We start from the raw sequence: 12,657 nt of genomic DNA, 5'->3' as shown, positions 1-12,657 counted from the left end.
GGTGTCCCTGCCTACGGCAGGGAATTGGAGCTGGATGATCCTTGAGGTCCCTTCCGACCTAGACCATTCTATGATTCTGTTTAAAAATGATTCTTCAGTCATATTTTAATAAAACCAGAATTGCTGTCATCAGAAAGCTTGAGGAGGGCAGATTGGACTGGATATTAAGAAGAAATTCTTTACAGTGAGGGTGGTGAGACACTGGAACAGGTTATGGATGCCCTCACCCTGGAGGTGTTCAAGGCCAGGTTAGATGAAACTTTGAGCAACTTGGGCTAGTGAGAGGTGTCCCTGCCAAAGGCAGGAGGAGTTGGAACTAGATGATCTTCAAGGTCCCTTCCAACCTAAACCATTCCATGAATCTCTGCAGGCAGATGCAGTTGAAATGTTGGATGTGGTGTGGAGGCAGGCAGGGAAAAATGATAGTGGGAAAAAAAAAGATTGGTTTTTTTTCAATCATACTTTACCAGAATTCCTGTTAGCTGGAATGTTGGTAACTGCTGGTGTAATGGTGTGATGAGTGACTGCAGTCTTTCTGTCACTTCTCTTTTGTAGCTGTTTTTAGATGAACTACATGAGCATGGCCAACTACATTCCATGTCCTCTTGGATGGAGTTGTACCCAACCATAAGCTCTGACATCAGATTCACCAATATGCTGGGTCAGCCTGGTAAGAATCCTCTCTCTTCCAACCCAAGGCTTGGATTTGGGGCAGAACAGAGCAGGGTTTTCTTTGTATATTTTCTTTCTGTCTGGAAAAAAAAGTGCAGCTCTTTTATTAGAGCTAGCTTTTGACTTATCTAGTTTTTCCATCAGGATCCACAGCACTTGATCTTTTCAAGTTCTATGTTGAGGATTTGAAAGCACGTTACCACGACGAGAAGAAGATAATCAAAGACATCTTGAAGGTAAGAGTGGAGGAAAATGCTCCTTTAGGTGATTTCTTGAGTCAGTTCTTTGCTGCTGGGTGGTGGAATTTCATCTTGTGTTAGTGTCAAGGTGCCATTAGCACTGCATTGAGGTTTTCTGTCTGTGTTTCCTTGCAGGACAAAGGATTTGTGGTTGAGGTGAATACTTCTTTTGAAGATTTTGTTACTGTCATCAGCTCAACCAAAAGAGCTACGACTTTAGATGCAGGGAACATCAAGCTGGCTTTCAACAGTGTAAGTATGAAGGGGTAAGAGTGTTCTAAAAGTTACAGGATACAAGGAGAGACTGAGGAGCTCTTTAGCTTGGAAGAGGAGGAGCCTGAGAGGTGACCTCATTCATGTTTATAAAGGATGAGTGGATGGAGCCAGGCTCTGCTGGGTGATACCAAACAACAGGACAAAGGGCACTGGGTGGAAATGAGGAATAGGAAGTCCCATGGAAACATGAGGAAGAATCTTTTCACTGTGAGGCTGAAAGATTGCAGATGTATTATCAAAAGACAAAGCTTTCATAGAACCATACAATGGTGGGAGTTGGAAGGGACCTTCATGGACCAAGTCAAACCCCCACTTGCCAAAGCAGGATCACCTGGGGCAGGTCACATAAACACACCCAGGTGGATTTTGAAAGCCACCAAAGAAGGAGAATTCACAACCTCTCTGGGTTCCTCTGCTTTCAACTTGAGGAACTCAGTGGCAGGAGTTAAATAGTGCCTTGCATGATGCATTAACTAAATTCTGTTTGGGAGCTAACAGTTGCATGCTTAATCTGGTCTAATGGAAGGTGTCCCTGCCTGTGGAACTTAGATGATCTTGAAGGTCCCTTCCAACCCAAACCAGTCTCTGAAATATGAATAATTGGTTCATTTTACTGTCTGCCTAAGTGACTGATGGAAAGCTCTAAAGGTGGCCTGTTGTTGGGCTTTCTAGACGTTGTTTTAAACAGAACTGTCATTTGGAAGGTGTCAAAATGAGTGATCTTAACCAATCTTTGTTTGCTGCAGCTGCTAGAAAAGGCAGAAGCCCGTGAAAGAGAGAGGGAAAAGGAAGAGGCTCGCAAAATGAAGCGGAAAGAGTCTGCCTTCAAGAGTATGCTGAAGCAAGCTACTCCTCCAATCGAGTTGGATGCTGTCTGGGAAGATGTAGGTGTCATCATTTCACTATGTGAGACTTTCCAAATGGAGTTGAGTAGAGGGACAGGTGATTCTCTCTGGAGCCCCATGACAAAAGGGATGTGGAGATGCTGGAGTGTGTCCAGAGAAGGGCCAGGAGGATGCTCAGAGGGCTGCAGCAGCTCTGCTGTGAGCACAGACTGAAAGAGTTGAGGCTGTGCAGTCTGGAGGGGAGAAGGCTCTGAGGTGACCTTATTGTGGCCTTTCAGTATCTGAAGGGGGCTACAAGAAAGCTGGGGAGGGACTTTTTAGGCTCTCAGGGAGTGACAGGACTGGGGGGAATAGAGCAAAGCTGGAGGTGGGGAGAGTCAGACTGCATGTGAGGGGGAAGTTGTTGAGCATGAGAGTGGGGAGAGGCTGGAATGGGCTGCCCAGGGAGGTGGTTGAGGCCCCATGGCTGGAGGTGTCTAAGGCTAGGCTGGCTGAGGCTGTGGCCAGCCTGATCTAGGGTCAAGTGTCCCTGCCCATGGCAGGGGGGTTGGATCCTTGTGGTCCCTTTCCAACCCTGACTGATTCTATTATCCTATGGATGCTCCTAGAAGTAAACTTGGAGTCTCTAAGCTCTTAGTGATTCTGTTTGGATAACTCAGAGCCATTAAAAAACCCATCCTACCTCTTCTTCAGTGAAAATTTGATGTCAATAACTTGGTTCTTTTGTTAGAACAATTTAAACCACTCTCAGCCACAGCCCAGCTTCAACTTAAATGACCCCTGCCCAACTTTGAGACACCCTCAGCCCCCAAAAACTGATCACACAAAGCCCCCAAACTTAAATGCTTATTTCAAACTCTGTAATTTAACAGAAAGCTAAAACCCTTCCCTCTCAAAGTGCTCTTAGTCTAAAACCACAGGAAAACAAAGTCAAAACCATTCTGATCCTTCACGTGTCCACTTGGTAACGCCTCTCCTGTTCTAGCTATGAGGCTGACATTAAAGTTCAGCCTTGTAACAGTAAAATGACTTTTCCAACTGATTAAATAGTTTCTTTTTTCCTCTTCTGTTTATTTCTGGATGTCTCTGTTTCATTGCTCCTTTTCTTTCAGATCAGGGATAGGTTTGTGAAAGAACCAGCATTTGAAGACATCACTTTGGAGTCTGAAAGAAAAAGAATATTTAAAGATTTCATGCATGTACTAGAGGTAAATCATTACTTTCAGTTTCTCCTGATTGAAAAATACTCCCCCAAAGGCTTTATTATAGGCTCTTAAATTATGAGGGAATGTCAGGCCACAGGTTCTTCTGCCTCTGGACTGGTCACTGCTCAGGCCACATCTTGAGTGCTATGTCCAGTTCTGGGCTCCTCAATTCAAGAGAGATGTTGAGATGCTGGAATGTGTCCAGAGAAGGGCAACAAAGCTGGTGAGGGGCCTGGAACACAAACCTTATGAGGAGAGGCTGAGGGAACTGGGCTTGTTTAGCCTGCAGGAGAGGAGGCTCAAGGGGGATTTCATTGCTGTTGACTACTACCTGAAGAGAGAGCGTAGCCAGGTGGGGTTGGTCTCTTCTGCCAGGCAAGCTGCAAGAAAACAAGGGGACAGAGTCTCAAGTTGTGGCAGGGGAGGTCTAGGCTGGATGTTAGGAGGAAGTTGTTGTCAGAGAGAGTGATTGGCATTGGAATGGGCTGCCCAGGGAGGTGGTGGAGTCACCATCCCTGGAGGTGTTGAAGCCAAGCCTGGCTGGGGCACTTAGTGCCCTGGTCTGGTTGATTGGCCAGGGCTGGGTGCTACGTTGGACTGGCTGAGCTTGGAGGTCTCTTCCAACCTGTCTGGCTCTATGATTCTAAGAAGAGTTCTGCAGCAGCCTCCTGATTTCTGTTACAGTGGCCTTTGTTAGCTGTAAGTCATCAAAATCTTGGAAGGAAGGGTCTGAGGAAACAAGTCAAGAGTTAACTGATGTCATTTCATTTCGAATTGTTCTATTAACTGCTTCTAAGATCTTTTTTTGAAGTTAACATCAAAATGTCTTGATTTATTTAAGAGGTATTTGGCCTTGATGTTGGTTGGGGGAGCTTGGGAGCCTCAATGTTGGTTGAGGTTGCTCAGGGGCCTCAGTGTTGCTTGAGGGAGCTCAGGGGCCTCGATGTTGCTTGAGGGAGCTCGGGGGTGTCAGTTTCAGACAAACTGTCTTGATTTCAAGTTATGTCTTCATCCAAAATAAAGTGAAATTAGAAATAGAACCTCATTTTATTCACTAAAAGCCTGGAATTTCCAGAATATTCTAAAGCACTTCAGATACAGCTGATCTTTATTACTATTGTTGTTATAGCTTCCAACCCTAGCTGGCCAGTGTGATGCTGGGAAAGCTGCTGTGGTTGCCCTTGCTTTTAGCAAGGGGCTTGGGGGCCTGCAGAAAAGCTGGGGAGGGACTTTTCAGGATATCAGTGAGTGACAAGACTAAGGGGAATGGAGCAAAGCTGGAGGTGGGGAGATTCAGACTGGATGTGAGGAGGAAGTTGTTGAGCATGAGAGTGGTGAGAGCCTGGAATGGGTTGCCCAGGGAGGTGGTTGAGGCCCCATCCCTGGAGGTGTTTAAGGCCAGGCTGGATGGGGCTGTGGCCAGGCTGCTCTAGGGTAGGGTGTCCCTGGGCATGGCAGGGGGGTTGGAACTGGCTGCTCCTTGTAGTCCCTTCCAACCCTGCCTGATTCTATTATTCTATGATCTCCAGAGAGAGACCTTCTGGGATTTGGCTCTATAAATGCTTTGATGCTATCAATATTTTTGAGCCGCTGCTAGCCGTAGGTGCATTGTAGGTGATGAGAAAACTCCCTTGCATGTTCTTGCTGTAGTCTTGTAACCTGATACTCACCTGATGGTGTCCTGTAGCCTGCTGGTGACCTTTGCCTTCTCTTGTTCTCCAGCACGAGTGCCAGCACCATCATTCAAAGAACAAGAAGCATTCTAAGAAGTCTAAAAAGCATCACAGGAAGCGCTCTCGTTCTCGCTCAGTGAGTGTTCTCTGATGCCTTCAAACCTTCTCTACCTCTCCGTGATGCTGTTGTCTTGCTCATCACCTTGGTTTTGTGTCTCCAGGGCTCAGAATCTGAGGATGATGACAGCCACTCAAAGAAGAAAAGGCAACGTTCAGAGTCTAGATCAGTTTCTGAGCGTTCTTCCAGTGCAGAATCTGGTATGAGATTTGTTCTTGCTTGGAGGTGTCCCTGCTGACTGTGGGAGGGGTTGGACAAGGTGACTTTTGAGGGTGCCTTCTAACCCAATTCAATCTGGGAATCTGTGGGTTTAAGTTACTTATCACTGTTTTGGGGTGGGTTTTTTTAATATCATCTTATTGTATGTTCTTATGGTTCCTTTTGTGTCTGCAGAGAGGAGTTACAAGAAGTCAAAAAAACACAAGAAAAAGAGCAAGAAGAGAAGGCACAAGTCTGTAAGTACAGCTCAGGTTTTGAGTTGGCTAATGGAGGAGTTGGCACCTGATGGTTGACCTCCTTCATGTTTATAAAGATGTAAAGGGTGAGTGCCAGGAGGATGCAGCCAGGCTCTGCTCAGCGATGCTCAAAGGCAGGACAAGGGGCAATGGATGGAATCTGAGGCATAGGAAGTTCCATGGAAATCTGAGGAGGAATTTTTTCCCTGTGAGGGTGACAGAACCCTGGAACAGGCTGCCCAGGGGGGTAATAGAGTCTCCCTCTCTGGATATATTCAAGACCTGGATGCATTCCTGTGTGATCTGCTCTATGTGACCCTGCTCTGGCAGGGGGGTTGGACTGAATGAGTCTTCAAGGTCCCTTCTAGCCCCTAACTTTGTGATCCTTTTTTAAGTCATCATCCAGCTGCTTCTGTAGCAGAGGGGACTCTGTGAGAGCAGACTGGAGGGAAGGGCATTGCCAACATAATTTTGCCACCATAATAACTTCCTGTCATGTTTATCTTCATATTAAGCAATTTTAGACCATTATAGAATCATTAAGGTTGGAAAAGACCTCTAAGGTGCTGGAGGTGTCCAAGGCCATCTTGGATGTGACCTGGAGCAACCTGCTCTAGTGGGAGGTGTCTCTACCCATGGCAGGGGGGTTGGAACTAGATGATTTTGAAGGTCCCTTCCAACCTAAACCATTCTGTGAATCTCATCAAGTCCAACCTTCTCTCCAACACCTCCATAACCACTACACCTGAAGGGCCACATCTACTGATTTTTTTTCTTAACAGCTGCAGATGGTTTAGCTGCAACCATGCAAGTTGTGCTTTTGGCTTGAGCTCTGAATCATAGAATCAAGCAGGTTGGAAGAGACCTCCAAGCTCAGCCAGTCCAACCTAGCACCCAGCCCTAGACAATCAACCAGACCATGGCACTAAGTGCCTCATCCAGGCTTTGCTTCAACACCTCCAGGGATGGTGCCTCCACCACCAATCTTGGTATTGACTTTGTGGAGAGCTGGGAAGAATCCCAGCCATCTTTCCCTTCTTCACACTAAGCATCCCCTCTTTGGTCTCCTGAGTGTCAGGGTTGTGTTAGAAGCTCTGATATTGAATGTCCTGGAGCATCAAAGAGCAGAAAGAGCTCTCACCCTCTCTCAAGGCTGAAGAATGTTTTTTGTCATGGCTAAAAGAAATAATCTGGAGTCTCTGAACTCTTGGCTGCAGATCTTCTCCAAACTGGTGTATTCTTTTGTTTCTGAGCCTTTCAGTGCTCACAAGCAGTAGAGGTAGTAATTGTTAGCCATGAATCATAGAATCAGCCAGATTGGAAGAGACCTCCAAGATCATCCAGTCCAACCTAGCACCCAGCCCTATCCAATCTACCAGACCATGGCACTAAGAGCCTCATCTTTTCTTGAAGACCCCCAGGGACGGTGCCTCCACCACCTCCCTGGGCAGCCCATTCCAATGCCAATCACTCTCTCTGTGAAGAACTTCCTCCTAACATCCAGCCTAGACCTACCCTGGCACAGCTTGAGACTGTGTCCCCTTGTTCTATTGCTGGTTACCTGGGAGAAGAGGCCACCCCCCCACCTGGATACAATGCCCCTTCAGGTAGTTGTAGACAGTAATAAGATCACCCCTGAGCCTCCTCTTCTCCAGGCTAGAAGATACCATGATAAAGGGCTGCAACACAGGCAGGGTCACAGAAGCTTGACAGCACTGGAATGAAACCTTAGTTGTGCCACCTAATCTCCCACCATAGCAACCATCCAGTGAAACCCATTAGTTTGAAGCAGAAAAGTGTTCCTCACATTCCACCTTTTTCCAGAGATCACAGAATATGTCTGGTTGGAAGATCTCCATCAAGATCACCATCTCTGGGTGGTTTAAAAGGTTGTCTAGGTGTGCTGCTTGGGTATATGGTTTAGGGCTCAACTCTTTGGAGTAGGACTGGATGATCCCAAAGGTCTTTAACCTGAATGATTCTGTGATTACCTAGCCCAACATCTTGCTGAAGGAATGATATTTGTGTAGGGAAAAGATGTACTGTCTTCTGCCCAGCATCTCCCATCCTTGTATGTGCTGAGAGGTGGTGGAAGTTCTTCAAAGAGCTCTCCTCTTTCTTTCCAAAGCCCTCCAGTAATGTTAAAAACATCTGCTGTGGCTTACAGGATGTGCTTATCAGTAACCACTTTGGCAGTCTATTTTTTGCTGAAGTCTGTGTTGGAATGAGGTCAGGCTTGTCTGAGGTGTGGTTATTCTATGACTGAATGTGTGATGTAATTCATATTTCCCTCTTTCTTTACACAGGATTCACCAGAATCTGACATTGAACGAGAAAAAGACAAGAAAGACCGAGACAGGGAGAGTGAAAAGGATAGAGCAAGACAGAGATCTGAATCAAAACATAAATCACCTACTAAAAAACGACCTGGAAAGGACTCTGTAAGCTTTTTTTTCCTTCCCTTTTTATCTGCTCCTGTGGGGTGCAGCAATCAGGCTTTATTGGGGTGTCTTAATTAAGGTGCTAAAGCTTTATCCAGGTTCCAATTTCATTTATATATAGAAGATCAAATGACAGAGCAGTTTGTAACCTCAATGATCATCTGGTGTTTTAATTTAAGGTGCTAAAGCTTTATCTAGGTTCCAGTTCAGTTCCAAAAGGACCAAATCACAGAATCACCAAGGACCAGGTTGGGAAATTGAGGATCATCTGGGCCAGCCTTCCTTGCCCAAAGCAAATCCTCAAGCAGAGCTTAATCATACAGACCTTGTCATACAATCAGAGAGTGGTGAGGGTTGGAAGGGACTTCTGGAGATCCTCCTGGCCAACTCCATACTGCCAGAGCACAGAAGCTCTTCCAGAAAGTTCTTTCAAACCTCCAGAGAAGGTGGCTCCACAGCCCCTCTGGGCAGCCTGCTCCTGGGTTCCAGCACCCTCACACCAAGGAAGTCTTTCCTCACATCAAGGTGGAACTTCCTGTGCTCCAGTTTGTACCCATTGCCCCTTGTCCTTCCAGAGGACACCACTGAACAGAGACTGGTCCCTTCTTGACACCCTCCCTTCAGATATAGGTATTTTGTGTCATAGAATCATAGAATCAACCAGGTTGGAAGAGACCTCCAAGATCATCCAGTCCAACCCTCAGTGTCCTCACTGAGAGCTTTGTTAGTGATGTGTGAGACTGAGAGGAGATGAACATCTCCCATGCTTCAAAACAACCTGGCTGTGGGCAGGTAGTGTTGTATGGGATCAATTCTAGATGGGTCTGCAGCCCAGGTTTGGTTTCTGTGAGTCTCTTCTCCCTCTTCAGAAGAGGCAAATATCATCTTCCCCCCAGAGCTTCTTTTTGGTGCCTGCAATGCTCTGCAGTGTTGGAGATGTATGCAAATATCTGAGGGGTGGGTGTCAAGTGGCTGGGGCCAGTCTCTTTTCAGTGGTCAGCAGCATAAGACAAGGAGCAGTGGATACAAACTGGAACAGAAAAGGTTTCAGCTCAGCATGAGGAGAAACTTCTTTGCAATGAGGGTGACAGAGCCCTGGCACAGGCTGCCCAGAGAGGCTGTGGAGTCTCCTTCTCTGGAGCCCTTCAAGGCCTGTCTGGATGCATTCCTCTGTGATCTGTGCTAGGTTGTATGGTCCTGCTCTGGCAGGGGAGTTGGATTCGATGTCTTTGGGTCCCTTCCAACCCCTAGCATCCTGTGATCCCTTGAGCACCTGCAGGGAAGGAGCATCCACAGCCTGCTCCAGCGTCTCACTACCTTCCCTGCAAAGCTTTTGATGACGCAGACATGGTCTGCAGGAGGACCTCAACATGTGGTTGCTGAACAGTGTGACCTCACTTCTCTCTCTCTCTGTGGCAGGGGAACTGGGACACTTCTGGCAGCGAGCTGAGCGAGGGAGAGCTGGAAAAACAGAGGAGGACTCTTTTGGAACAACTGGATGAAGATCAATGAGAACGTTATTTATACCAAATATGTTTACATTGTGGCATAATAAAAGAAACCAATGTCTAATGCAGGACCTGGGTTCTGATCTCCTGAGTCCCATGGTTGAGATAACAACTGGCTTTCATTTTTACCCCATCAGTACCTTCAAGTACTCTTAGTAGAGCCTTCAGATCTAGAGAAGTTGAGTGACTGTCCTGGAGCAGGATGGGCACCAGGCTCAGCCTCGCCGCAGAGGGAACACCACCACGGAAGATGTTTTGGTGCTCACTGGATCTTGTCTGCAGGCCCAGGGAGGTGTTGGCAGCTTTCTGGCAAAGCTTCTCTTAAGCACAGTTGGTGGTTAACTCCCTGCTTTGCCTGGCCAGATACAAGTTCATCTTTAGAAAGAGATTCTTAACATAGTTCCATTTATTTTCTGGATTTGGTTTTATTTTGGAAGAGAGGGAGGAGGAAAAAATGCCCTGGGAGTAACCACATTTTTATCTGTACAGAAGATGTTGGAATTGCTCTTTGTGAACCTCCATCACTGGCCAGAACTGATGAGTTTTTGTATGACTCTGGACTTCCTGGTTGAGATTTGTGTCTAGAAACAGTCTCAGAGAGGACTTTTTTGGGTTAATTTTGCAACGTTAGGGTTAGTTTTGCTATGTCAGGGTTAATTTTCTGCTGTAAGGCTTAACGTTCAAAGCACTGGGAGCTGCACTTGATGGGAATTCCACCCTCTGTAGGGTGTCAGCAGAGGTTGCTGCCTGGCACAGCCACCTCCTTGTGTTCCCCTCAAAACCTCTCCCAAGGGTGTCAGCTCCACCTTTTTATCTTCACCTTAAGAAAAATGTAAGAATAATTGAGACATAAAATCGACTTGTAAATTAATTTCTCATGTGTTGCCTTAAGAACCTGATGAAGAATGTGCCACCACCACCACCATCATCATCACCACCACCTCTGGACAGCAGCCACCTCTAGAAACATCCCTTAAAAGGAGGAGGAGGAAGCAGCAGCTCTGAAGCCCCAACTCTTTCCTCTGGCCAGGTCAGGAAGGTTTTTCCCAGTTCTGCTCCATCAGGAACCTCTCTGGTTGGAATATTTTTGTACATTTTTATCCATTATTAAACCTTTCCTTCTAGTGGCTCACTGGTGTTTATTTCTCCACACAGCTCTGAGAAAGTACTATGGTCTGCTGGCTGCTTGGACTTCAAAATGAAGACTGCTTAGAGGTCAATTTCCTCTTTTTAGGGCTTTGCTTTTTGTTGTGCTCCAGTAACAGCTTGTTCCTAGGGCAAAAAATACCCCAAAAAGGTCCTTTTCAGCCAGGATTTTCCTCTTGTAGGGTGGTTTTGAGACTCATAAAATGCTATTTGAGGCAGAAGTTGGTCATTAGATGTACAAAACTTTATTAACTACTGATGAGTTATTAGTTACCTTTATTTCTGATGTGGAGCCTCAAGATTTTGGGTCAGTGCAGGTTGAAAATCAGAGGCCAGCCTCCTTTTTAGGACCTTTTTCCCCTAACAACAGCTGTTCCTAGTGTAAAAATATCTAAAGAAGGTCCTGTTCAGACAGGATTTTCTCTTGTAAGGTTTTCTGACTCTTGAAAGTGCCATTTGAGACAGAAATTGGTAATTTCAAGTCTAAAACTATTAATTCCTGATGAGTTATTAATTACCTTTATTTGTGATGTGGAGTCTCAAGATTTTGGGTCAGTGCAGGTTGAAAATCAGAGGCCAGCCTCCTTTTTAGGACCTTTTTCCCCTAACAACAGCTGTTCCTAGTGTAAAAATATCTAAAGAAGGTCCTTTTCAGACAGGATTTTCTCTTCTAAGGTTTTGTGACTCCTGAAAGTGCCATTTGAGACAGAAAAACCTACAGAAAGTCTTTGTCCTCTGGACCACTAGTTAGAAGCCAAGTTATACATCTCTGGGAGCCCTTTGTAAGGGCTGGAATGGGGTCCCCAGTGTCTTTATTTCATTCTACTGGTTTTTGAGGGGCAGATTCTCACATTTTGAGTACATTTTTTGAGCACTCTTTGCAGTTCTGGGCTCCTCAATTCAGGAGAGATGTTGAGATACTGGAACGTGTCCAGAGAAGGGAGAAGCTTGTGAGAGGCCTGGAACACAGCCCTGTGAGGAGAGGCTGAGGGTGTTTAGCCTGGAGAAGAGAAGACTTAGAGGGGATTTGATAAGGCTGGCTGGGGGTGGGGTGTGGGGTGTGTCAGGCTCTGCTCACTGCTCCCTGTGGTAGGACAAGGAGAAAGGGTGTAAATTGCAGAAAAAGAGTTTCCACCTCAACACAAGGGGGAACTTTACTGTAAGTGTCACAGAGAACTGGAGCAGGCTGCCCATGGAGGCTGTGGGGTCTCCTCTGAGGCCTTTCAAGGCCTGTCTGGATGTGTTCCTCTGTGATCTGTGCTAGATTGTGTGGTCCTGCTCTGGCAAGGGGGTTGGACTCGATGATCTCCTTGAGTCCCTTCCAACCCCTAACATCCTGTGAGCCTGTGATCCTGTAAAGCTATTAATTCCTGATGAGCTATTAATTACCTTTATTTCTGATGTGGCATTTACAGGCTTTTGGGTCAGAGCAGGTTGAAAATCAGAGGTCAGCCTCCTTTTTAGGACCTTTTTCCCCTAAAAACAGCTGTTCCTAGTGCAAAAATACCTAAAGAAGGTCCTGTTCAGACAGGATTTTCTCATCTAAGGTTTTGTGACTCTTGAAAGTGCCATTTGAGACAGAAATTGATCATTTGAAATCTAAAACTATTCATTCCTGATGAGTTATTAATTACCTTTATTTCTGATGTGGCATTCACAGGATTTTGGGTCAGAGGAGGCTGAAAATCAGAGGTCAGGCTCCTTTCTAGGACCTTTTTCCCCTAACAACAGCTGTTCCTAGTGCAAAAACACCCAAAGAAAGTCCTTTTCAGCCAGGATTTTTCTCTTGTAAGGTGGTTTTGTGACTCTTGAAAGTACCATTTGAGATAGAAATTGGTCATTTGAAGGCTAAAACTTCATTAATAACACCTTGGGAATTAATAACCCTTATTTCTGGTGTGGAAATCAGAGGGTTTGGGTTCACTGAGCCTTGTGGTTTTATTGGCTTAACTTTGCAAATTCCTTGATTGTCTCTTTTCTAATGGAATTCTGTAGCTCCTGCAGCACGTAGTGATGCCCAGGTGGAACCCAGACCCCTGGAGAATGAGATGAAACCATTCCTGGTGGCCTTTAAGACTG

At 45.9% G+C, this 12,657-nt stretch overlaps 1 protein-coding gene across 4 annotated transcripts in view; it reads left to right on the top strand.

Annotated features, from left to right (window-relative positions):
- Positions 1-10,559, top strand: part of PRPF40A (pre-mRNA processing factor 40 homolog A) — a 36,917-nt gene extending 26,358 nt beyond the window's left edge. For 2 of the 4 annotated variants that reach the window (XM_064155099.1, XM_064155081.1), the window contains exons 17-26: positions 556-670; positions 817-908; positions 1,047-1,163; positions 1,934-2,071; positions 3,145-3,240; positions 4,960-5,046; positions 5,132-5,228; positions 5,422-5,483; positions 7,790-7,924; positions 9,344-10,559. In XM_064155099.1, the coding sequence (XP_064011169.1) occupies positions 556-670; positions 817-908; positions 1,047-1,163; positions 1,934-2,071; positions 3,145-3,240; positions 4,960-5,046; positions 5,132-5,228; positions 5,422-5,483; positions 7,790-7,924; positions 9,344-9,436 (1,032 nt within the window). In that variant the 3' untranslated portion in view covers positions 9,437-10,559. Of the gene's footprint in view, positions 1-555; positions 671-804; positions 909-1,046; positions 1,164-1,933; positions 2,072-3,144; positions 3,241-4,959; positions 5,047-5,131; positions 5,229-5,421; positions 5,484-7,789; positions 7,925-9,343 lie in introns of all 4 variants that reach the window. The other 2 variants (XM_064155090.1, XM_064155071.1) reach the window with 1 other exon arrangement.
- The last annotated feature ends 2,098 nt before the right edge of the window (positions 10,560-12,657 follow it).

The sequence above is a fragment of the Pogoniulus pusillus genome, chromosome 2, assembly GCF_015220805.1.
Source record: "Pogoniulus pusillus isolate bPogPus1 chromosome 2, bPogPus1.pri, whole genome shotgun sequence".
NCBI classification, from domain to species: domain Eukaryota; kingdom Metazoa; phylum Chordata; class Aves; order Piciformes; family Lybiidae; genus Pogoniulus; species Pogoniulus pusillus.
The sequence above is the reverse complement of the archived record's forward strand: the minus strand, read 5'-3'. Positions and strand labels throughout refer to the sequence as shown.